This window comes from Pleurodeles waltl, chromosome 3_1 (assembly GCF_031143425.1).
Source record: "Pleurodeles waltl isolate 20211129_DDA chromosome 3_1, aPleWal1.hap1.20221129, whole genome shotgun sequence".
In the NCBI taxonomy this organism is placed as follows: Eukaryota; Metazoa; Chordata; class Amphibia; order Caudata; family Salamandridae; genus Pleurodeles; species Pleurodeles waltl.
In genome coordinates, this window is record NC_090440.1 from 1,998,049,727 (window position 1) to 1,998,076,708 (window position 26,982).

The 26,982-nt window shown below is 43.9% G+C and overlaps 1 protein-coding gene across 1 annotated transcript in view; it reads right to left on the reverse strand.

Annotated features, from left to right (window-relative positions):
• RNFT1 (ring finger protein, transmembrane 1) overlaps positions 1-26,982 on the reverse strand; it is a 104,753-nt gene that overhangs the window by 43,779 nt on the left and 33,992 nt on the right. The window contains exon 5 of the mRNA XM_069226439.1: positions 163-316. Within this exon, the coding sequence (XP_069082540.1) occupies positions 163-316 (154 nt within the window). The remainder of the gene's footprint in view (positions 1-162; positions 317-26,982) is intronic.

The window sequence follows — 26,982 nt, forward strand, 5'->3', positions numbered from 1 at the left end:
GCAGAACGCTGAGGCATGCAAGACCACACCAACCGAAGTGAATGCAATGCTTAGCACAAAATTGAATATTTGAAAACAATGCTGAATCATACCAGATTCCCATTAGACAAATACAAATTATTTATTGAGACTCCCACACGATGTGCATGTCACTGCTCTTACCTTGTACTTGTAAGACATCACAAAGGAAGGCACCAATAGGACGAGGCACTTGAAGCCCATAAAGATGAATTTGAGGACAAAATCGGTGATTCCCACAATCCAAAGCACGTCCCAGAATTGAAGGAACCCCAAAGTTGGGTTTAAAAATATTAAACTTAAAGAAATGGAAAAACAAAGTAAGAATAACTTTAACAGTGCATCCCACAAACAATAAGACATACTGCATGTGCATTCTCTAATACAGGAATATGTACTGCAAATGTACAACCCAATGAAGAAATAAACTAGAAAAAAAGACAGTACTTGAAAATGTAGCACTTCCTGACGATGTCATACCTCTAATCTGCCTATTCAAAAGTCCCATTACTTGGAATGGTGCGTTTAATCGCTTGGTGTACATACCATGCCCACCAGCTGCACATCTTTCTGCCCAATGTGACAAACCAATCCCCAACATCCCCTCAAGGAACCACCTAAAATAAACAGGGTTTCCTCTTTCAGTTAAAAGTACACAGCTCTCTTATGTCCTGGCTCTTTGCCATTCTTATAATGTGAGTAGCATGCTGCCAGGTAGATGAACCAGAATCTGTTTTGTAAACAGAGCCTGCGAAGACCAGTACCAGGCAACAGCTATCACATCACATTTAGCCAGTTATTTTTTTTGCCTGGCAATAAAAAAAAATAAAAAAAATGAGAACCTGCTTCTCTTACTCAGTAAATATCTTTGCAGGGCTCTTGACCAGTTTTGCGCTAAGATTTTTATGAGGGTGTCTCAGGTCCACTCTGCTACCTTGTTATGCACTGCTCCAGCTTTATATGTTGTGCATAATGTCCCAGACTGTTGGTTACTGCTGACCCCGTATCTTCCATATCTTTTGCCTGAGAAACAGCTATCTGGTGCATACCTACACTTATAACCTTATTCCAAGTGGCCTCTTAATTGAGATGGGGACGGTAATCTGAATTATGTGATCCATAAAAGCACCACAGATGTCTTACTTTCACAAAGAATTTGTGTCTGCTGAAAACAGCCAAAATCACCATGTAACAGTATGGTGGGAAAACAAGGAATTATCTGTGGAATGAGATTTAGGATTACCGATTAACCAATAATTCCTCATTTACTAGTGGATCCTGAGGGACCAACTTGTAATGGGCTGGAGTTTCCCAACCCCAGAGTTACCAGTACTCTGGGATCGAAAACTCTGGGAGTGGAGAAATTCCAGCCCATTTCCCAGGTCACTCATAATGATGGCCTTAGTGCTGGCACTCATTCGGGGTATCTCTGGAACCACGACTTGCATCCAGAGACTTCATCAATCACAGAGGAGAGCATGGGATTTAATCTTCACGGAGAAGTGTAAAGAGGGTAGCATATGGTTTTGGCCAGCGGTCACATCCCAGAATACACTCCGTACCAGACAGGAAGTAAGGCACTCGATCCAGCAACTCTCCCATTCTTGTGTAGTGGTCGCTCCCACTGGCCCTACACAAGTGATGAAAGTAACCCTTGCAAAAGTGAAGGTGTTATGCTGCATAACTATCTCGCATCTACTGGCATCTAACCACCTGTTTTAGTTGAACCTAGTTGTCAAGGAACAGGAGATGTGCACCAAGCACACAGGAGAGGAAAACCCTCAAAAACCTCTTCTGATTCAACAGCTCACCTGGTAAGCTTCATTACAAGAAATAGCCTGCCTCCCCCTGTGTTTCGTCTGGACTTCCTCAAAACAAAGGAGGCACAGTAAGAAGCAACCGCACTAAGTGGCACTTTTCTTCACTGAGTGGTCATCCCAGCAGATCAGTCAGCAGCAATAGTCTTGTTTGGAAGTCCCACCAGATGTCCACAGAACCCCGTAGTCTGCAATCTTCCCTACCGCGCCAGATCTTGATAGTGGACCGCGCTATGGCACAATCCAAAGATCAGGGCTTTTCAGGGTCTATAGGATGCCAGGAGTTCTTGTCCTCTGCACTTAATCACTTTTAAACTCTGCCCTCACAGAAGTTGGACTAAATTGTGTATAGTCAGGCATGCCCCATCAATCTGATCAAGAGCAGCAGGATCTAGAGTTGCAGTGGCCATCCTAGCTACCCCATATTTAAGCAAAGGCTTTTCCTCTGTTATCCTTCATCCTTAGCTCAGTAGTCTTTCCGAATACTTAAAGTGTGATGATTTTGCCTAATCTTCCAGCTTCAGGTCCTATTGCAGATGCACCTGCAGGGCCGATGGAGAAGGACAGCGTACATCCATCTCATAGCCTTCTTTATTAGAGAAGCCTTGCTTTGTGGGAAAGGAGGGGTGAGAAGGGACCGGGACAGAGATCCCCAATAGCAGAGATGACCAACACCTCGCAAGAACTACAATACTGTGCAGGCGAAGGCTGAGGAGACTGTCGATTGAGAGACCCCTCCCCCGCAGTAAATGTAAATGCGCTTTGGTCATGGCTGTTACTTGTTATGTAAGTTCACCAACAAAACAAGCATTGGCAAACCTATAGGTCTCAGTTGTATGACCGAACCACGTATGCAGGAACAACGAATGCCTTTACAACGCAGTCTTAACAACGACCATGTCTTAACCATGCATGCCTTTACAACGCATGCCATAACCACACATATACCTTTACAACAAAAATGTAAGTATTTTGCAGGAAAGTATAAAGCCTAGAGAGAGAGAGAGAAAAATAATGAAAATGTCACTTACCCAGTGTACATCTGTTCGTGGCATCAGTCACTGGAGATTCACATGTTCTGCATAGCTCGCCATCTGGTGTTGGGTCGGAGTGTTACAAGTTGTTTTTCTTCGAAGAAGTCTTTCGAGTCACGGGACCGAGTGACTCCTCCTTCTGTCTCCATTGCGCATGGGCGTCGACTCCATCTTCGATTGTTTTCCCCGCAGAGGGTGAGGTAGGAGTTGTGTTGTAGTAATAGTGCCCATGCAATGGAGTGACTAAGTTAAAATAATATATATACAAATGTACAAAGTTGAAGCTAACTTCCAAACTGCTACAGGCTCCCGGGGAGGTGGGTGGGCACATGTGAATCTCCAGCGACTGATGCCACGAACAGATGTACACTGGGTAAGTGACATTTTCAGTTCGATGGCATCTGTCGCTGTAGATACACATGTTCTGCATAGACTAGTAAGCAGTTATCTCCCCAAAAGCGGTGGCTCAGCCTGTAGGAATGGAAGTGGTTTGAAATAATGTTCTTAACACGGCTTGACCTACTGTGGCTTGCTGTGCGGATAACACGTCTACACAGTAGTGCTTGGTGAACGTGTGTGGCGTAGACCATGTGGCTGCCTTACATATTTCTTGCATTGGGATGTTTCCTAGAAAGGCCATGGTAGCATCTTTTTTTCTGGTTGAGTGTGCCCTTGGTGTAATGGACAGTTGTCGTTTTGCTTTAAGGTAGCAGATTTGGAGGCATTTAACTATCCATCTGGCTATACCTTGTTTTGATATTGGGTTTCCTGCATGAGGTTTTTGGAATGCAATAAATAGTTGTTTAGTCTTTCTGATGTTTTTCGTTCTGTCAATGTAGTACATTAATGCTCTTTTGACATCTAATGTATGTAGTGCCCTCTCAGCTACGGAATCTGGCTGTGGGAAGAACACTGGTAGTTCCACTGTTTGATTTAGGTGGAACGGTGAAATAACCTTTGGTAAAAATTTAGGATTAGTCCTTAGGACGACTTTATTTTTGTGTAGTTGTATAAAAGGTTCTTGTATTGTAAACGCCTGAATTTCGCTTACTCTTCTTAGAGATGTAATGGCGATGAGAAATGCAACCTTCCAGGTTAGGAACTGTATTTCGCAAGAGTGCATGGGTTCAAAAGGTGGACCCATGAGTCTTGTTAAGACAACATTCAAGTTCCATGAAGGAACAGGTGGTGTTCTTGGTGGTATAATTCTTTTAAGGCCTTCCATGAATGCTTTAATGACTGGTATCCTATATAGGGAAGTTGAATAGGTAGTCTGCAGGTATGCAGATATTGCCGCAAGGTGTATTTTAATGGAAGAGAAGGCTAGGTTAGATTTTTGTAAGTGAAGCAAGTAACCCACTACGTCCTTTGGAGTTGCGTGTAAAGGTTGGATCTGATTATGATGGCAGTAGCAGACAAACCTCTTCCATTTACTTGCATAGCAGTGCCTAGTGGACGGCCTTCTGGCTTGCTTTATGACGTCCATACATTCTTGGGTAAGTTGTAAGTGTCCGAATTCTAGGATTTCAGGAGCCAGATTGCTAGATTCAGCGATGCTGGATCTGGATGTCTGATCTGTTGGTTGTGTTGTGTTAACAGATCCGGCCTGTTGGGCAATTTGATGTGGGGTACTACTGATAGGTCTAGCAGTGTTGTGTACCAGGGTTGCCTTGCCCAAGTTGGTGCTATTAAAATGAGTTTGAGTTTGTTTTGACTCAATTTGTTTACCAGATAAGGAAGGAGAGGGAGAGGAGGAAAAGCGTAGGCAAATATCCCTGACCAGTTCATCCATAGGGCATTGCCTTGGGACTGCCTGTGTGGGTATCTGGATGCGAAGTTTTGGCATTTTGCGTTCTCTCTTGTTGCAAACAAGTCTATTTGAGGTGTTCCCCAGAGTCTGAAGTAAGTGGTTAGAATTTCGGGGTGAATTTCCCATTCGTGGACCTGTTGGTGATCTCGAGAGAGATTGTCTGCAAGTTGATTCTGGATCCCTGGAATAAACTGCGCTATTAGGCGAATGTGGTTGTGAATTGCCCATCGCCATATCTTCTGTGCTAGAAGGCTCAACTGCGTTGAGTGTGTCCCCCCTGTTTGTTTAGATAATACATTGTTGTCATGTTGTCTGTTTTGACAAGAATGTATTTGTGAGTTATAATTGGTTGGAAAGCCCTTAATGCTTGAAAAACTGCTAGCATTTCTAGGTGATTTATATGCAGTTTTTTTGATGTACGTTCCATTGTCCTTGTATGCTGTGTTGATCGAGGTGTGCTCCCCACCCCGTCATGGAAGCATCTGTTGTTATTACGTATTGTGGCACTGGGTCTTGGAATGGCCGCCCTTTGTTTAAATTTATACTGTTCCACCATAGAAGCGAGAGGTAAGTTTGGCGGTCTATCAACACCAGATCTAGAAGGTGACCCTGTGCTTGTGACCATTGTGATGCTAGGCACTGTTGTAAGGGCCTCATGTGTAGTCTTGCGTTCGGGACAATGGCTATGCATGAAGACATCATGCCTAGGAGTTGTAATATCAACTTTGCTTGTATTGTTTGTGTTGGATACATGCGTTGTATGATCTTGTTGAAATTTTGAATTCTTTGAGGACTTGGAGTGGCTACTCCTTTTGTTGCGTCTATTATGGCTCTGAGGTATTGTTGTACTTTGCACGGCAAAATGTTGGATTTTGCAAAGTTGACGGTGAAACCTAGTTTGTAGAGGGTTTGTATGATTTGATTTGTGTGTTGTAAGCACTTTGTTAGTGAATTGGTTTTGATTAGCCAGTCGTCTAGATACGGGAATACATGTATTTGCTGCCTTCTGATGTGTGCAGCCACTACTGCTAGACATTTTGTAAAGACTCTTGGTGCGGTTGTTAAACCAAAAGGCAATACTTTGAATTGGTAATGTATTCCTTTGAATACGAACCGTAGGTATTTCCTGTGCGACGGATGTATTGGTATATGGAAATACGCGTCTTTGAGGTCTAAGGTTGTCATGTAGTCCTGCAGTTTTAGCAATGGTAACACTTCTTGTAGCGTGACCCTGTGAAAGTGGTCTGATTTGATGTAGGTGTTTAGTATTCTGAGGTCTAGGATTGGTCTCAGTGTTTTGTCCTTTTTTGGTATTAAGAAGTACAGTGAATAGACTCCTGTGTTTGTTTGTGTGTTTGGTACTAATTCGATTGCATTCTTTTGCAATAGTGCTTGAACTTCTATTTCCAGAAGTTCTGAATGTTGTTTTGATAAATTCTGTGCTTTTGGTGGTATGTTTGGAGGGAATTGTAGGAATTCTATGCAATAACCATGTTGGATAATTGCTAAGACCCAAGTGTCTGTAGTTATTTCCTCCCATGCTTTGTAATAATGACCTATTCTTCCCCCCACTGGTGTTGTGTGGAGGGGGTGAGTGACCTCTGAGTCACTGCTTGGTTGTAGGGGTTTTGGGGCTTTGAAATTTTCCTCTATTCCTAGGGAATTGCCCTCCTCTGTATTGGCCCCGAAAGCCTCCCCTGTACTGTCCCTGGTAGCTGGACGGTGTTGCCTGCGAGGTGCTGGCTTGTGTGGCCTGACCCCGAAACCCCCCTCTAAAGGGTGTCTTGCGGAAGGTGCTGTAGGTTCCTCTGCTCTGCGGGGAGTAGAGTGCGCCCATGGCTTTAGCAGTGTCAGTGTCTTTTTCAAGTTTTTCGATTGCCGTGTCCACTTCTGGTCCGAACAGTTGTTTTTCGTTGAATGGCATATTGAGCACTGCCTGCTGTATCTCTGGTTTGAACCCAGACGTTCTTAGCCATGCGTGCCTTTTAATGGTCACAGATGTATTAATTGTTCTTGCAGCTGTGTCTGCTGCGTCCATAGAAGATCGTATCTGGTTATTTGATATGTTCTGTCCTTCCTCAACCACCTGCTTTGCCCTCTTTTGTAGTTCCTTGGGAAGATGCTCGATGAGGTGTTGCATCTCATCCCAATGGGCTCTGTCATAGCGCGCAAGTAGTGCTTGAGAGTTAGCGATGCGCCACTGGTTTGCAGCTTGTACTGCGACTCTTTTCCCAGCTGCATCGAACTTGCGGCTCTCTTTATCTGGGGGTGGTGCATCCCCAGATGTGTGGGAGTTGGCTCTTTTCCGAGCTGCTCCTACTACGACGGAATCTGGTGGCAGCTGTGTGGTGATGAAGACAGGGTCTGTAGGAGGTGCCTTATACTTCTTTTCCACCCTTGGCGTTATTGCCCTACTTTTGACCGGCTCCTTGAATATTTCCTTTGCGTGCCGAAGCATACCTGGCAGCATAGGCAGGCTTTGGTAGGAGCTGTTGGTGGAGGAGAGGGTGTTGAATAAAAAGTCATCCTCGACTTGTTCTGAGTGGAGGTTTACGTTGTGGAATTGTGCTGCTCTAGCCACCACTTGAGAGTATGCTGAGCTGTCTTCTGGTGGTGAGGGCTTTGTTGGATATGCCTCCGGACTGTTGTCCGACACTGGGGCGTCATACAGGGAGTGCAGAATTATTAGGCAAATGAGTATTTTGACCACATCATCCTCTTTATGCATGTTGTCTTACTCCAAGCTGTATAGGCTCGAAAGCCTACTACCAATTAAGCATATTAGGTGAGGTGCATCTCTGTAATGAGAAGGGGTGTGGTCTAATGACATCAACACCCTATATCAGGTGTGCATAATTATTAGGCAACTTCCTTTCCTTTGGCAAAATGGGTCAAAAGAAGGACTTGACAGGCTCAGAAAAGTCAAAAATAGTGAGATATCTTGCAGAGGGATGCAGCACTCTTAAAATTGCAAAGCTTCTGAAGCGTGATCATCGAACAATCAAGCGTTTCATTCAAAATAGTCAACAGGGTCGCAAGAAGCGTGTGGAAAAACCAAGGCGCAAAATAACTGCCCATGAACTGAGAAAAGTCAAGCGTGCAGCTGCCACGATGCCACTTGCCACCAGTTTGGCCATATTTCAGAGCTGCAACATCACTGGAGTGCCCAAAATCACAAGGTGTGCAATACTCAGAGACATGGCCAAGGTAAGAAAGGCTGAAAGACGACCACCACTGAACAAGACACACAAGCTGAAACGTCAAGACTGGGCCAAGAAATATCTCAAGACTGATTTTTCTAAGGTTTTATGGACTGATGAAATGAGAGTGAGTCTTGATGGGCCAGATGGATGGGCCCGTGGCTGGATTGGTAAAGGGCAGAGAGCTCCAGTCCGACTCAGACGCCAGCAAGGTGGAGGTGGAGTACTGGTTTGGGCTGGTATCATCAAAGATGAGCTTGTGGGGCCTTTTCGGGTTGAGGATGGAGTCAAGCTCAACTCCCAGTCCTACTGCCAGTTCCTGGAAGACACCTTCTTCAAGCAGTGGTACAGGAAGAAGTCTGCATCCTTCAAGAAAAACATGATTTTCATGCAGGACAATGCTCCATCACACGCGTCCAAGTACTCCACAGCGTGGCTGGCAAGAAAGGGTATAAAAGAAGGAAATCTAATGACATGGCCTCCTTGTTCACCTGATCTGAACCCCATTGAGAACCTGTGGTCCATCATCAAATGTGAGATTTACAAGGAGGGAAAACAGTACACCTCTCTGAACAGTGTCTGGGAGGCTGTGGTTGCTGCTGCACGCAATGTTGATGGTGAACAGATCAAAACACTGACAGCATCCATGGATGGCAGGCTTTTGAGTGTCCTTGCAAAGAAAGGTGGCTATATTGGTCACTGATTTGTTTTTGTTTTGTTTTTGAATGTCAGAAATGTATATTTGTGAATGTTGAGATGTTATATTGGTTTCACTGGTAATAATAAATAATTGAAATGGGTATATATTTTTTTTTTGTTAAGTTGCCTAATAATTATGCACAGTAATAGTCACCTGCACACACAGATATCCCCCTAACATGGCTAAAACTAAAAACAAACTAAAAACTACTTCCAAAAATATTCAGCTTTGATATTAATGAGTTTTTTGGGTTCATTGAGAACATGGTTGTTGTTCAATAATAAAATTAATCCTCAAAAATACAACTTGCATAATAATTCTGCACTCCCTGTATAAGTCCCAAGCGTCTTGATCCTGGTCACCTTGGCTCATGGTGGTGTGAGCCGGGGAATGTGACGGAGTTTGCGCTGGTGAGACGTTAATTACAGGTGGAGGAGAGGGTGGCGGAGTCACCTTTTTCACCATTTTTGTTTGTGGCGCCTGGTCTGTTTGAAACTCCAGTCTCCTTTTTCTCCTAATAGGGGGAAGGGTGCTTATTCTTCCCGTTCCCTGCTGTATGAAAATACGTTTTTGCGTATGGTCCACTTCGGTGGATTGCAGCTCTTCCTCAAACCTATGCTTTCGCATCTGAGAGGACAGTGATTGTTCCTCTGTATAAGAGCCTGGACCTGGGTCGGTTCCGGGTTGTTTCGGCACCGAAACCCTGCCTGTATCTCTTTTCGGCTCCGAGGTGGCTTTTGTCTTTTTTGGAGTCGAAACCTCTCGGCGTCGATCTTCGTCGGTGCCGCTGTCTCGGCGTCGAGCCGCTTCTACACCGCTATCTCGGTGTCGTTGCTTTTCTCCAGCACTTTCTCGATCCCGAGAAGGCTGTGTGCCGGTGTCTCGACCGGAGTCGGACGATCTCGGCACTGTTTTGGCCTTTTTTGGCGCCGATGGTCGGTCACTGAATTTATGGGTGGAGCCATGGCCTGGTGGCAGTGGCGTCCCCTGGGCCTTGTCACTTTTCTTCTGTGTTGTTTTCGACGTCTTACTCACGGTTCTTTGATCGTCGAATTCCTCGGAGTCCGATTCGTGGATCGAAAAGGTTTCTTCTTCCTCTTGTTCCTCGAACTCTCGGTGCGCTGTCGGCGTGGACGCCATCTGAAGTCTCCTGGCTCGACGGTCGTGGAGTGTCTTTCGGGACCGGAACGCACGACAGGCCTCGCAAGTCTCTTCACTGTGCTCAGGTGACAGGCACAGGTTACAGACCAAATGTTGGTCTGTATACGGGTATTTGTTGTGGCATTTGGGACAAAAACGGAACGGGGTCCGTTCCATCGACGTTGTTCGACACGCGGTCGGGCCGACCAGGCCCCGACGGGGGATCGAAAACTACCCCGAAGGGCACCGGAGCGCGTCGATCTTCGATGCGGTGTTGAATCTAACTACGCCGATCCCGAACGCAACAATACCGACGAAAATCTTCCGATATTAACTAACTTTCCGTTCCGAAACTCGGAGCGACAGGAACACGTCCGAACCCGATGGCGGAAAGAAAACAATCGAAGATGGAGTCGACGCCCATGCGCAATGGAGACAGAAGGAGGAGTCACTCGGTCCCGTGATTCGAAAGACTTCTTCGAAGAAAAACAACTTGTAACACTCCGACCCAACACCAGATGGCGAGCTATGCAGAACATGTGTATCTACAGCGACAGATGCCATCGAACACATGTGTATGTGAAGGCTTTATAGTTATCCAAGACATATTTATATTTTCAAAGTAAAGGCATGCATGGTAAAGGCATATGGATTTTTTAAAATATATATTTATATATGTATTCATACACACATACATTCAAGTATATATGTGTATATATTTTTAGATATACATACATATATATGTAAAATGTATATTTAATAAAAATACATAAACATACACACAGATATATATTTCCCTAAATAACCATTATTCACATACCCTCCCAAAACCCTTCCAACCCCCTTCCCACCCAATAACCTAAACCCACCTTAAACACTTACAATTCTCTTCCCATCCAAAAACCCAAACCCACCCTTAACCCTAAAAATTCCCTCCCCACCCTAAACCCTTGCAATTCCCTTCCCACCCAAAAACCCACACCCACCCTAAACCCTAAAAACACAGCTGCCATTATAATATATATATTCACATAATCACTTTGAAAACCAAAGGTTACAGGGATGTTATAGCTAGGTTCTGAATTTACTCGTACAAACCCATATAAATTCAGCAGTTATAGAGTTATTTCAAGTAACTATACAAGCTCCCTTGCCATGCACAGTTTTCTTATCAATAATTTTATTGCAAATGTTGCAGTGATAACATCAAAGATGCAAAAGATGTCGTCATCAGTGATATAATATGTGAAGTAATTAGCTGTGCATGGCGAAGGTGTGAATTATAGGTACCTTAGGGCACGAGTTATAGTTCTAGGAAATATATAACTATAACTGATGAATTTCTATGGTTTTGTACAAGTAAATTCAGAACCTAACTATAACGTCCCTGTAACCTTTGTTTTTTCAGTGAATTTCTATAATTTGTCAACTATCTGTTAATCCAACCATTGCCGCGCACGGCCTTTGGCCACAGGAGCGGGTGTTGGCCTGAGGTCCTGCCATGTGGCCAGACAGTGCAGCCAAGCCTTTATAACCACCCATCCACGCACACGTACTTTGGCCACAGGGCCTGTCTCTATCAGTGAATCTGCAAGTCAGTGCATAGGTGTCTGAGTGAGCCTGAAAGTGGGTGTGGGAGTCTATGAGTGGGTCTGAGTGGGTGTATGAGTGTCTGAGTACATATGAGTTAATGAATTAGTGTATGAATGAGTCTGTGAATGTTTTTTTAATTTTTTTTTTGTTGCATATCCTCAAATATCCTGCAATATATTTGAATATCGCACATGGTGAAGAAAAATCACTCAAAACCCAAAATTTGACCCTCAAACACCACTATATCGCACCCCTAGGGTCAGGGTACCTCCATCCTGACCCCTATACCACATATAATTTCTAGTTTCAGCCCCGGGGACCCTCTTCCCTAACATAAAATGGCGGCTGCAACTTTCTAGTCAGGATGCAGCTAGCCTATCACAGCATTCCTGCTGCGCGCATTTTTGAATTCGCCACAACAAATTTGCGACCAGAGATATTTAAATTTATTTTAACTTTAATATCTCCTAAACTACTAAAGGGATTTACACCAAATGAGTGAAAGTGTAATCTGTGTACTGAAATCTAGTTTTCTGCCAAATTTGGTGTAATTCCGTCTAGTGGATCGAGCTGTAGTCGTGTACAAAGGTCCTATGGGAATTAACATGGGAACCGCAACTTTTTGTGACCCCCCCCCCCCCCCCCACCATTTTTTTTTTGGGCCTCCGCTTGACGGATCACCCCCAACCTTTCTGTGTGTAACCAGAATCACCGGGCAACTTTTTTTGGAAAAGGTCATAAAAATTCATCAAACGGTGCTATATATAAGATAAGATATAGGCACAACGTTTTTTCTATGGAAACATGGTCCTAACTATAACTGCCTAGTGGTGACTAAATATATATATATATATATATATATACACACACACACATATATATATATATATATATATATGCACATATGCACACACAGACTTACCTGCGGAATACTTATTTTTTTGTGGTAAAGGCATACCTGAATAAGACACATGCATGGTTAAGGCGAATGCAAGGTTTAGAAGTGCGTGGTAAAGCTTGCGTTGTTAACAACTGCATGGTTTAGATGTCGTTGTTGAGGCTGTTTCCCATAGGTCTCATCTTTGGGACCTACTGACTTTGTCAATGGTTTTTAGCTATGCTGTAAAACATCTTGGTGCTGAAACAGCATAGCTAAAAACCTTTGCAAAAGCCAATTCGTCCCAAAGGGAAGAGATTTTCTTTTCAAGAGCTATTGAGAAGTGTCTTTTAAAGCTGAATTTGCAGAGTGACAGTATGTGTTCTGTGTTTTTTACTTGTAGTAATACAAATGCTGCAACAGCAACGCAACGGGGTGCCACCGCAGACCAGCTCACTGGTGGTCTACTCCGGATTTCAGGCTGGAGGTGCTGTGTTAACGTTTTGGGGAATAGTAGTTACAGTTTCAAGGCAAGTGTTACTCTGAAACTTGTCTTCATAAAAGCATATGTGAGCGGTCACAAGATTTCTTTTAAGGACTGAAAACAAAAAAACAACATTTATAAAAGCTAAAATCAAAAACATGCCACCTATGAAAAATAGTAAAAACAGAACTGGCAACCTACTGAGAAATAAAAACAACCAAGGTGACTCTTACATATCACCAGTAGTAGGAGTAGGGGGAAGTAAGTGATCAGAACATGTGAGTACTTGTATGTCTAATTTAGTGATGGGATAAAACAAGCACATACTATGATAGATTGAGGTGCATTCACCTAAGTGAGACTCCTGCGAGTCCCTGGACAGCTGGCCTCCCTGGTCTGTGTCCGTTCTTCTGAGAACCATAAACTAAGCCCTTGGAGTATCAGTTCCATTATTTACCAACTTTCTGAGGTATCAAGCGCTATATAAATTATTGTAGCAGTGTGTTGCACCTCTGTATTAGTAAGGTTGTAATATTTGAACCAGCGGCCATTAGCAAACATCGTAAATACATTACTATCTGCTCGAGATCTCCCACACCCATAGGACAGTGCCTAGAGACCACTTGGAAGTCAGTGTGATATAAACAAGAGCCTGTAAAGCTGAGATTTCTACATGCTCATTCTCAATTCGGGGTGAGCCTTGTGCGACTGAATGAATGGAGCAGTGAACTGCTTCAGTGCAACCTGATTAAATTACTTTGTTGGAAGGGATGGATTTTACCTTTAAGAGTTAAGAAACTTGAGAGGCTGTTTGCTCAACAGTCAGTGCAGCGTGGAGCCGCCAGTGTGTCTAGACTAGCACATGGTGGGGGGACAGCCAATGGCTTCAGTTCAGAAGTACAAGACGTGTGTATCTCTGTGTGTGTGCGCGCTTCACAAGGACAAAAAATACCAAATTAGTACCTTACTGATAAGCTCCATATTTAGTGCACCACCCTCCTCGCTTTGGGCCTTGAAATGGAGTAAAGCGCTATACACATCACCAGCGCCCACCTCCTAACATCACACTTACAATTAAGGAAAAACCCTTCTCATGCACTCACCGTTCTCAGGGAAACAAAAGGGAGAAAGGGGTTAAGGGTGGATGCATGGTGGAAAACGGAGACAAAAAAAACCAAAAAGATGCTGATTGTTTTTGAGAGAGGCTGTGGCATAACAATTAGAGCTGCTGACTTTGGAACTGGGGAACAGGGTTCGAGTCTCGGCACTGGCTTTACTGTGCCTACCAAATAAAAAAAACTGTCATGTGCACACATAAAAAAAAAACAACAAAAAATAAAAACAAAAAAAACAACAGAGTAAAACATGGGCAAAGGTGGGGGAGAGACGGCAGCAAGGGGAGATTAATACAATTCAAAACAAGTTACTCTGCAGGCTTAGCGCGACCTAAAAAAAGCTGCATTTGTGACAAGATAAGAACAAGATTTACAGCCCTGTTTACCTTTGCCACATAGTAACAGAAATCAGCAGGGCATGAGGTGGTGGTCAGGGGAGGGCATGGGAAGACAGGCAAACAGTTATACCAGCATGGATCAACATAAGGATAGAGTACTTGGGAAGCGCTCCGTGGAAAAAAAAGGAGGGACAAGGAGGAAGTACTGACCCTTAGCAAGCAAGGATTTTTACAGGACACAAACAAAAAATGAAAAGCAGTGCCAGGTTGTAAGCCCACAAAGTATAGACAACAGGTCTCGAAAGCTCAACCTGAAAAACATTTATTCTGAAATGGCAGCTTCAACTCCCACATCATAATCTGCTTTGGCCATCAAGATCTAGGTCCTCAAGTGGGCTCAGGAGATTTGACGCAGCAACACTTTGCCTATGTGAAAGCGTGAAGCTTTCCTAACTCAAAGTAGCCATATGTCTCTACTCCAGCCAAAGTAGCCATAAGTCTCTTCCATAACAGCTGATGTCCCAAAACATGAACAGCAGCAGTCTGTCCAGGCATCAGTAGACTGGCGGAAATCTACAGACCTCAAGCCTTGTGGCCCAGGAGGTCATAAAATGTATCATTGTGAATAGCTCACCCGATACATTAGACATTGTACGGGTGGCATGGGAAAGGGATCTATGTGGTCATTCACATCAAGAGTGCCAAAATGCCAGAATGGCTCCTAGAGTGACTGCCATCGCTATGCAATTCTGAGTGATTCAACTAAGTAGTCTTCACATAATGAAAATGTCACTTACCCAGTGTACATCTGTTCGTGGCATTAGTCGCTGCAGATTCACATGTTGAGCACAGTCCGCTGCCTGGTGTTGGGCTCGGAGTATTACAAGTTGTTTTTCTTAGAAGAAGTCTTTTTTGGTCACGGGACCGAAGGACTCCTCCCTCTTCGGCTCCATTGCGCATTGGCGTCGACTCCATCTTAGATTGTTTTCCCCGCAGAGGGTGAGGCTGGAGTTGTTTGCTATAAATAGTGCCCATGCAATGGAGTGAATACGTATGTACATAAAAAGTTTATAATAATTATTTACAAATGTACAAATGTTTAAGATTTAAGATTTACTTCTAAACAGCTACAGGCTTCCCGGGGAGGCGGGAGGGCACATGTGAATCTGCAGCGACTAATGCCACGAACAGATGTACACTGGGTAAGTGACATTTTCAGTTCGATGGCATATGTTGCTGCAGATACACATGTTGAGCATAGACTATAAAGCAGTTACCTCCCCTAAAAGCGGTGGTTTAGCCTGTAGGAGTTGAAGTAGTTTGGCATAATGTTCTTAGTACAGCTTGGCCCACTGTAGCTTGTTGTGCATTTAGTACATCTACACAGTAGTGTTTAATAAATCTATGAGGCGTAGATCAGGTTGCAGCCTTACATATTTCGCTCATAGGAATGTTTCCTAGAAAGGCCATTGTAGCACCTTTCTTTCTGGTTGAGTGTGCCTTTGGTGTAATAGGCAATTCTCTCTTGGCTTTAAGATAGCATGTTTGAATACATCTGACTATCCATCTAGCAATGCCTTGTTTAGAGATTGGATTTCCTATGTGTGGTTTTTGAAAAGCTATGAACAGTTGTTTTGTTTTCCTGATTAACTTTGTTCTGTCAATGTAGTACATTAGTGCTCTTTTGATGTCTAATGTATGTAGTGCCCTTTCAGCCACGGAATGTGGCTGTGGGAAGAACACTGGTAATTCTACTGTTTGATTTAAATGGAATGGTGAGATTACTTTTGGTAGAAATTTTGGATTTGTTCTTAGAACTATTTTATTTTTGTGTATTTGAATAAATGGTTCTTGTATGGTAAATGCCTGTATTTCACTTACTCTTCTGAGGGATGTGATTGCAATGAGAAATGCGACTTTCCACGTTAAATATTGCATTTCACAGGAATGCATGGGTTCAAAAGGTGGACCCATGAGTCTTGTTAAGACGATGTTAAGGTTCCATGAAGGAACTGGTGGTGTTCTTGGTGGTATAATTCTTTTTAGCCCTTCCATGAATGCTTTAATAACTGGTATTCTAAATAGAGACGATGAATGAGTAGTTTGTAGGTAAGCAGATATTGCTGCGAGGTGTATTTTTATAGATGAAAAAGCGAGGGTTGCTTTTTGCAAATGTAGTAAGTATCCCACTATGTCCTTTGTAGAGGCATGCAATGGTTGGATTTGATTGGTATGGCAGTAGCAAACAAATCTTTTCCACTAAGATGCATAGCAGTGTCTAGTGGAAGCTTTTCTAGCTTGTTTTATGACCTCCATACATTCTTGTGTGAGGTCTAAGTGTCCGAATTCTAGGATTTCAGGAGCCAAATTGCTAGATTCAATGATGCTGGGTTTGGATGCATGATCTGTTGTTTGTGTTGTGTTAACAGATCTGGTCTGTTGGGTAGTTTGACATGCGGTACTAGTGAAAGGTCTAGTAGAGTTGTATACCAAGGTTGTCTTGCCCATGTGGGTGCTATCAGTATGAGTTTGAGTTGGTTTTGACTCAATTTGTTTACTAGATATGGAAGGAGAGGGAGAGGGGGAAAAGCGTATGCAAATATCCCTGACCAACTCATCCATAGAGCATTGCCTTGTAATTCGCGGTGTGGGTACCTGGATGCGAAGTTTTGGCATTTTGCGTTTTCTTTTGTTGCGAACAAATCTATCTGGGGTGTTCCCCAAATTTGAAAGTAATTGTTCAGAACTTGGGGGTGAATTTCCCATTCGTGGACTTGTTGGTGATCTCGCGAAAAGTTGTCTGCTAGTTGGTTTTGGATCCCTGGAATAAATTGTGCTATTAGGCGAATGTGGTTGTGAATCGCCCACTGCCATATTTTTTGTGTTAGGAGACACAATTGTGTTGAGTGTGTTCCTCCTTGTTTGTTTAAATAATACATTGTTGTCATGTTGTCTGTTTTGACAAGAATGTATTTGTGTGTTATTATGGGTTGAAAGGCTTTTAACGCTAGAAATACTGCTAACAGTTCTAGGTAATTTATATGAAATTTTGTTTGGTGTACGTCCCATTGTCCTTGAATGCTGTGGTGATTGAGGTGTGCTCCCCACCCTGTCATGGAAGCATCTGTTGTTATAACGTATTGAGGCACTGGGTCCTGAAATGTCCGCCCTTTGTTTAAATTGTTGCTGTTCCACCATAGAAGCGAGAGGTATGTTTGGCGGTCTACCAACACCAGATCTAGAAGTTAACCCTGTGCTTGTGACCATTGTGATGCTAGGCACTGTTGTAAGGGTCGCATGTGTAGTCTTGCGTTTGGGACAATGGCTATGCATGATGACATCATGCCTAGAAGTTTTAGCACAAATTTTGCTTGTATCTTTTGGTTTGGAAACATAGCACTTATTACCTTGTGGAATGCTTGAACTCTTTGTGGACTTGGAGTGGCAATTCCTTTTGATGTGTTGATGGTTGCCCCTAGATATTGTTGTGTCTGACACGGTTCGAGGTGTGACTTTGTATAGTTGATGGAGAAACCCAGTTTGTGAAGGGTTTGTATGACATATGTGGTGTTGTTTGTGCACTTTCTTACTGTGTTGGTCTTGATTAGCCAATCGTCTAGGTAAGGAAACACATGTATTTGTTGTCTCCTGATATGTGCTGCTACTACTGCTAGACATTTTGTGAATACTCTTGGTGCAGTTGTTATTCCGAATGGCAACACCTTGAATTGGTAATGTATTCCTTTGAATACGAACCTTAGGTACTTTCTGTGAGAAGGATGTATCGGTATATGAAAGTACGCATCTTTTAGGTCTAATGTGGTCATGTAATCTTGCTGTTTGAGCAGTGGAATGATGTCTTGTAGTGTGACCATGTGAAAGTGGTCCGATATGATGTAGGTATTTAGTGTCCTGAGATCTAATATTGGTCTTAATGTTTTGTCTTTTTTTGGAATTAGAAAGTACAGGGAGTAAACTCCTGTGTTTTTTTGTTGTACTGGTACTAATTCTATTGCATCCTTTTGCAGTAGTGCTTGAACTTCTAGTCCTAAAAGTTCTAAATGTTGTAGTGACATTTTGCGTGTTTTTGGAGGGATGTTTGGTGGGAATTTGTGGAATTCTATGCAATAGCCATGTTGGATTATTGCTAGTACCCAATTGTCTGTTGTAATCTGCTGCCAAGATTGGTAGAATTGGCTTAGTCTTCCCCCCACTGGTGTTGAGTGAAGGGGTTGTGTGACTTGAAAGTCACTGTTTAGGTGGAGGTGTTTTTGGAGTTTGGAATTTTCCCCTACTCCTTGGGAATTGACCCCCTCTATATCCCCTGAAACCTCCCCTTTGGAATGAACCCTGATAGGGTGTGGTTCTTGTTTGTTGGCTGGTGGTGTCTGTGGGTTGGCCACGAAACCCCCCTCTAAATGGAGTTTTTCTAAAAGAGCCTCTGCTCTGCGGGGAGTAGAGTGCGCCCATGGCTTTGGCCGTGTCTGTGTCCTTTTTAAGTTTTTCAATGGCTGTGTCCACTTCAAGGCCAAAAAGTTGTTTTTCGTTGAAGGGCATATTAAGGACAGCCTGCTGGATTTCAGGTTTGAACCCTGAAGTGCGGAGCCATGCGTGTCTCCTTATGGTGACAGCAGTGTTGACTGTTCTTGCTGCAGTATCGGCTGCGTCCATTGAAGAGCGGATTTGATTGTTCGAGATCGTTTGTCCCTCTTCAACTATTTGCTGCGCCCTTTTTTGGTATTCAAGGGGAAGATGGTCTATGAGAAGTTGCATCTCATCCCAGTGTGCGCGGTCATATCGGGCTAGCAGCGCTTGAGAATTTGCGATGCGCCATTGGTTGGCTGCCTGTGATGCGACTCTTTTTCCTGCCGCATCAAATTTTCGGCTTTCTTTGTCCGGAGGTGGGGCGTCGCCAGATGTATGGGAATTTGCTCTTTTGCGAGCTGCCCCTACTACTACGGAGTCAGGTGGTAACTGCGAAGTAATAAACACTGGGTCTGTGGGTGGTGGTTTATATTTCTTATCCACCCTTGGGGTGATGGCTCTTGATTTTACGGGCTCTTCAAAAATGTGTTTTGCGTGCCGTAACATCCCTGGTAGCATTGGGAGACATTGATATTGGCTATGTGTAGCCGAGAGGGTGTTAAATAAAAAATCATCCTCTATAGGATCGGAATGCAGTTGGACATTGTGGAATTCTGCTGCCCTAGCCACCAGTTGCGAGTATGAGGTACTGTCCTCTGGCGGTGACGGCTTTGTGGGGTATGAATCGGGATCATTGTCCGGCACTGGGGTGTCGTATAAGTCCCAAGCGTCTTGATCCTGATTATCTTGACTTATAGTAGTTTGCGCTGGTGAGTGCATTTGTGGCGGAGTTTGTGCCGGCGATGCCTGTTGTGGTGGAGAGGGCGGAGGCGTGACTTTTTTAACCACTTTGGCTTGTGGTTGTGCGTCATCCTTGAGAAATCCGATCCTTCTTTTTCTCATTATTGGGGGAAGGGTTGATATCTTCCCTGTGTCTTGTTGGATGTTCAGTCTCTTTTGTGTGTAGTCTGATTCTACACTTTGGAGCTCTTGTCCAAATCTGTGCATCTGGCAACTTATTCCTTGTTCCTCTGTGTAGGAAGGAGGTGTGGAACTTTTCGGCGCCGAGAGAGAATCTTTTTTCGGCTTCGGTACCGACTGAATTTTTGTGGCTTTCGGCAGTGTGTCTCGGTGCCGATGTTTTTCGGTGCCGGCATCTTGTTTTTGCTTCTCGGAGCCGTTATCTCGGCTCCGAGGTTGCTCCATGGCGGTCCCTCGACCGGAGTCGGGTGTCTTCGCTATGGGCGTGCCCTTTTTCGGCGCCTTCGACGGGTCGCCGGTTTTATGGGTCGAGCCATGGCCTGTTGGCAGTGGCGTCCCCTGGGCTTTTGTTTTTTCGATGGTCTTTATTTTCGACGTCTTACTCACTGTTTGTTGTTGTTGTTCGACGTCGGAGTCTCCGGATTCTGAATCCGGAACCGAGAATGTTTCCTCTTCGTCGTCGAAACGTTGTTTTGTCGGCGTGGACGCCATTTGTAGACGCCTGGCTCTTCGGTCCCGGAGTGTTTTTCTGGACCGGAAGGCTCGACAGGCCTCACAGGTATCCTCCTTGTGCTCGGGGGACAAGCACAAGTTACAGACCAAGTGCTGATCTGTATAAGGATACTTACTGTGACATTTTGGGCAGAAACGGAACGGGGTCCGTTCCATCGGCTTCGGCGTCACACGCGGTCGGGCCGACCAGGCCCCGATGGGGGATCGAAGCTACCCCAAAGTCTTCCGATGATCGGTGTCGATGTACCTAACTATCCCGATACCGAACGGAACAATACTGACGCTTTCTTCCGAGATTCTGACTAACTTTCCGAACCGAAACACGGAGCGAAAAGGAACACGTCCGAACCCGACAGCGGAAAAAAACAATTTAAGATGGAGTCGACGCCCATGCGCAATGGAGCCGAAGAGGGAGGAGTCCTTCGGTCCCGTGACCAAAAAAGACTTCTTCTAAGAAAAACAACTTGTAATACTCCGAGCCCAACACCAGGCAGCGGACTGTGCTCAACATGTGTATCTGCAGCAACATATGCCATCGAACTTTATATTACTCAAAATTATGGGACTTTCGAAAGATACCCTCCTCTAACTGTATTAGGTGCAGGACAGCAAAAGGAGATTTCCTCTACACCATTTGGTCCGGCACAGACCATCATTTTTGATGTAGGGTGCTTAAGATATTGGGAGGGATGTTGGTTGGTCGTTAGACCCTGAACTCAAGCTTACATTATTACTTATTACTATTTCTAATGAAAACAAAATGTCTCTCCTTCAAATGGGGCTGTTAGTGGCAAAAAGGGATATTGCTAGGAAATGGGGAATCAGTCATGCCAGTCTCTGGCGAGATGAGCTAAAGGACTGAACCATTGTATGCTCTTGGAATTGACTGTTTACGAATCCAGACTAAAGATTACTTGACTTGAATTCAAAGGTTGCCTGCAAAACCATGGTAAGATTTGGTCCTCCGAATGCCAAGAGTATAGAGGTACTGATGGTAGAGGAGGCGGTACTCATGGATTCTACAGAGCAAGGGGGGGCAGAGGGTGTTCCACTGGAATGAGATAAATATATTTGGTGGTTCATTTGTCACACTGCTATACTAAATATGAAATGATTGATTGTTCTTTTCTTTTGTAAGATGATTGGGGTCCGGCTTCAACTGGAGGACTCACTAGGATATATTACAAAAAAATAAAAACGTCCAGTTGAAGAGAAGACCTGGTTCTATCCTTCTACAAAATAAATCCTCCAGTATTATGTCAGGTACAGTCATGGCCAAATCGCAGAGTGCCATTTGAGCCATACTAGCTGACCACAAACCTCCATCTATCCAGCCAAACCTTTGAAACCTTCCAAGCCCAGATCCTACATTTGTTCCAAGCCTCCAAGAGCTGCCTTCAGGAGCTGGTTCAAGAGGCTTTGTCTTACACTTCAACAGATGCTAATAAGTTCCAATAATTTTCACAGTGATCCATCTCAACCTTTGGCACTTTTCAAGTGGCCCATTCGACACAGTACTGAGTGGGTTTCCCCCACTGCTCCCAAATGGCACACTTACTGGTACAATTTCCCCCAGCTGCCTCCATCCAGGCCACCACTACACCACGTGGTATCCCAGGAACCTCTGCAGGTTTTGAAGCTCTTCCATGTAGCATCAACAGAACCTGCCCTGTCCTCTGTGGGTGGTGGGGATATTATAACTTCTAATATTTGCTCATAGGAAAAAAGTGATAGACACTGTCCTGTTCTGCATATGAATCAGTTCCTATTAATGCAGACTCAGGTTCTGGAAGTCGGTAAAAATAGCAACTTGCTGTGTTCAGTGAATGTCCAGTGAACGTGCAGCTTTCAGCTACCTCTCTTACAGAAACACATACATGGTGGAAAACTAGCACAACCAGTACAGGATCTACCTCAAGATTTTGGCTTTGGTGTTTAACTTATGATGGTCTATTCAGGGCATCGTCATAAGGCATCTTCATCTTCATGGAAGGCAGTAGAGTTTATCCTATTTCTGATCGTTAGTACCCGCTTCAATCTTGGATTCTCTATGAACTATGCAAAATCCTTTTGATGGCATCTAGAAGGATGCAGGGGTCAGGCTAGAGGCCTGGGATGCCAGATGCAGGTGTCTACAGCCTTAGTCAAAATCCTTCACCATCCATTACTTTTGCAACCTTATCCATCCTAAACAGCCGGCACAGGTCTCCCTTCCTACTCAGTTGAGCTGTGATTAGAAGCCCTGTGAATAATTGTAAGCATAGCAGTCTGCTGACTAATAGGCCGAGTGCAGCTCTCACCTGTGCTGCACTTAACTTCTTAGTCAATATCTACGGCTGATGTAGAGGGATGCAGAGATCATTGTCCCATCAACCTGTGGAAACCAAACCCATGTGGGGAGGAACGCTACATACAATTGCCAAAGATTAAACAAAGAGCTCTAGAACCAGGCCAAAATTGATAAACCTGCAAAATCCGCTTTATCCATGCTGCAGCCCCCTAAAAGAGTAAGGAATAGAGGTTGAGGGTGAGGAGCCACACAAGTTTCTATCATGGCAGTTATCCTACAGACCAGTGACCATACCCCACCACACAAAATAGGGGACGTTGGAGCACATGTAGTCCAGCTGCATCAAGACTTGTGAAACACTGTTGACAGAGCAGGGAGACTTGCACCTTCTTCCAAACTCCTGGTAGAGTGAGGGGGGGGGGGAGAGAAGGGAGGGGAGAAGACGCATAGGATAGAGATCATCTGAACAACATCCGTCTAGTGTGACTCCCTAAGGGGACAAAGGAAACACATTCACAACAATTCCTAGATGCCTTGTTGCATTCATGGATCCCCAGTCCCACCTCCCAGTGCCTTAATGTCAATAATTGCATGAATGCTGACCGACAAGGACAGAGGCACCATTCTGACTGAGGGACATGTCAATGTGCAACAATGCATGAATCATCCCTCATCCTTATATTCCCATATTACACCAAACATGTGCAACAGTTTTGAAAGACCTTTCATGGAGAAAAATAAATACAAGCTATAAATATTTAATATATGCTCTTCTACCCAGCAAAACTCAAAGTACTCTTCAGTGGCAGTACACTCTCCTCCGACACCCTGCAGACTCAGCTGCTAAATGGAAAGTTTTGGTCACTGGATGAAAATCACAGACAGGCAAGGCAAGGCACCCCACAAGGGGTCGATTCACCTCAGGGACAGCTGTTGGAAAAGATAGACACAAAGGGGGCATATGCTCTGCCCACAGACTCAGAACACACACACCAGACTCAGACTTCATTGTAAATAGTGCAAAGCATGAGAGAAACCCTCCAGCCCAGAAATGCATAACACCATAATGCCAGCTATGGTCTGTGGACAGTGTACAAAACACAAGATGGCAAACCATTTGCAGATACCCCCGTCCGAACTCAGGCCTTCCTCAAGGTGAGACTAATCTTATATGGGCACAGATTACACATAAATGATGACAGGTGACTAGGAGGAGAAAACCTTGCTGGGATAATAGAGTAACTGAGCCAGACAGCACATAATGGAGGTATCCTGCCATGTAGCCTTTATATTTGCATGCACCTTAGGGATCTTATACCTGGGTTGTGGAGTGCCACAAAAAGGCCATTTTAATCAAATGCACTTCCTCATCATACTCAATTTAATGAGTTAGAATGTTGGGTTGCGTTGTTCCAGGGTACTGATACGCACTATATTACAGCTGGTTTATACATGGGGTGTTTAGAATTCTGCAACATTTACTTCACATTTTAGAAGAGTAGGAAGGGGGGGGAGTGGGTTGAGTCTAGTTTGCATTTTAGGTACTTATGCCCTTCACTTTGATGAATTTTACCAGAGCTCTTATATAAATTTGCTACAGACGGGTCATGCAGCTCCTGTCAGCACAGCAGAGGGTGACCACTGTTCCCAGAAACCTATTTAAATTCACTACAGACCGGTCATGCAGCGCCTGTCAGCAACAGGCAGGGTCTCACATGAGAAAGTTCTAGAAGTCACTGAGATAGCGGGGGCACTTAGCCAAGTCCAGAACGGCAAACCCCTTACCCCAAATACTCAACACCAGCAAGGCAAGACTCCTGGCACAAATGGCCTCCGTGCAGAGAGATCAGTGGCATAGGGGTGGCTTCTGCCAAACCTGTGAGAAGCCGGAATTACTGTAATGCACAAATACAGCAGACTGCCAGATTTATGCACCTCGTGCACATCCAAATACGTTATAAACAAAGGCGAAAATCCTTGTCAAGCATCTTCCAAATTGGCTTGTTCATGTTGTACATCCAGATCAAATTAATTTTATACCAAATAGATCCATAAGAAACAGTATCTGTAGGTTGCACAACCACTGACAGTTCAGTTAAATTCCCCTTGCATATACCTATGATAGATTTTGAGAAAGCCTTTGACGTCGTTGACTAGATTAATTCAAGACCCCTCTCAACTGAAAAAAGACTAGGCATGGAATTATGCTGTCCCAGTTTCCTTGCCCTATATATAGAGCTCTTGACATAGTGCCTCTGGAGAGATGCTCAGCTCTTGGGATTTGAGTGGACAAGGGCAGTGGGAGAGAGAAGAATGCTCTATGTTGGTAATCTACTTCTCTGTTTATAGACTCTAAATGGACAGGCCTGTGTGCAATACGTATACTAAAAATAAACAGAAATTTCTTTTGTCTCAGGGTTAAGAAGTCCAATTCAGTAATATCCCCGATTTTGGAAGCATAAGTGGAAGATGAGCTTAGCATCGGAATAGAAGACAGAAAGTATAGGCTTTATCTACCTGGAGATGTAGATTTTGAATAATCAGACAATATGATAGCAGGAATAGAGTAACCCTGCTGAAACGCCTGCGAAAAGGCTTGACCTACTCGGCCCCACTCCGGTTATCTTGACTGGGGATTGTAGTGAAAATTAGATGGTATCCCCTCTCCCCAACTTCTTATACAAACTCTGAACCTTTCCCTACTGCATCGTACAAGATTTGTTTTTAAACAACTGAACTCCATGATGAGAAATTTCCTGAGGAAATATGGCGGCAGCTTTAGAGTAGCAATGAACAAATGCATTGAACCTCATTTTCACAGAGGTCTGAGAATGAACAATATGCAAGCCTACTACAGTACGTCACAGCTAATTGTTGTTAATGACTGGATAAATGGCTGCAACTACTTATACTGTTGACTGTTGTGCCCTGAGTGGGATGTACCCACTCCTCTTACAATATGTGGGCAGTCCTGTAAAGCCTCCCTTGTGTCATGGCAACAATTCTCTCAATATGGAAGCGCACAAGAAAAAAAGAGGCTATGTTTTTCATTACCTGGAACCAGGGGTAGCCAAATGAAAAGAGAACAACGGTTGCTAGCGAAAAGGTTACATGACAAATACTTGTTACTTAGTAGTAGCATTCATTTATTTTAAAAGTAAATAATTGCCTTCGCGTACTTCAAAATATCAATTCCTATGACTCAACAAATAGTAGTTTGAACAAACATAAATCAGAGACATTAGTCATAGACACTGGCCAAGAAAACAATATTTTAATTTACAGTCCCTCAAGCTTCAAATAGTGGGACGCCATATGTATTTCCACGCTGCGGAAAGCATTGACACTTTAGCAACACAAAAGGATGATGGACAGAGTGCTGTACAATGCAAACACTCACTCCCAGTCACAGATCTGGGTTTAATCCATTGTTCTTTTGCTCACCATGCCCCCCCCCCCCCAGTTTGAACCCAGCCATATTCAAATCAGTCTTGACTCTGTTCCTCATTGGAACAATCCAGCCAGAACTGCCAGGCCAGGTCCTCCCAGGATCGGAAACAAAGCATTGACACAACACTACTTGCTTCTTTGTTGAACTCCAGTTGGAGCTTTGCATGTATACACAACAATCCTTTAGCTATCTTCAACTCTGACACCCCTATCTCCACACTTACAAAATCCAGATGCCATGCCAGACTAAGCTGCTAATGGTTGCAATGGCAAATATAAAATCTCCTCCTTATAGCACTCATTAGTGACTCTCCATGTCTTATCAGAAGCAATGAGTTGCCCAATAATATTGCCTAAGATGGCCTTTTTCAACATCCTACTAGACATAAATCTAAATAGATATATGAAGGCGCTCCTTCTTATAGGTCTCATTGTAGCCGAGAGGAATATTACAGAAGGATGGCGTGCTATAGAGTCCCCCAACTTGGAGAACTGGGACCAAGGCATGGATCGCTGTAGGACCCTTTGAGATACCAGTGTACCGAGCTAGGGTTCAAAAATACCAGAAAACATGGGGAGCTTAGGTGTCAGAGAAAAGGACTTTTAGCACCTGATGACAGAAGGCTTCATGGAGGAACTTTTAAGGGAGCGGACGTGGGTAAAAGAGTGTCTGTTCTGGTGTCCACACTTTCTGAAGGCTGAATGCTCACCTTTCAGTGCCAATGGTAAAAGCATTTAAAGGATGTAAGGACCATGCCATGGTGAATGGCACCTGCTTTGTCTTACAAAAAATGCAATAAAGTTATTCATTAAAAAATAATTCAACTAATAAAGAGTCTCATAAAGGTTTTTCCTCTTCTAGGGATAGTTGTGTTCATTACACAACCAGTACCACACAGAAAGATTGGCACAGTGACCCATCCTGAAAAGGGATGGATCATCATGCTAAACTTCATGATGCTCTGCCCTAATCATTGCTAACTACTGGTTGAATAGTAGAACTGATCTCAAAAGCATTGCAGGCAGAGCAAACAAATG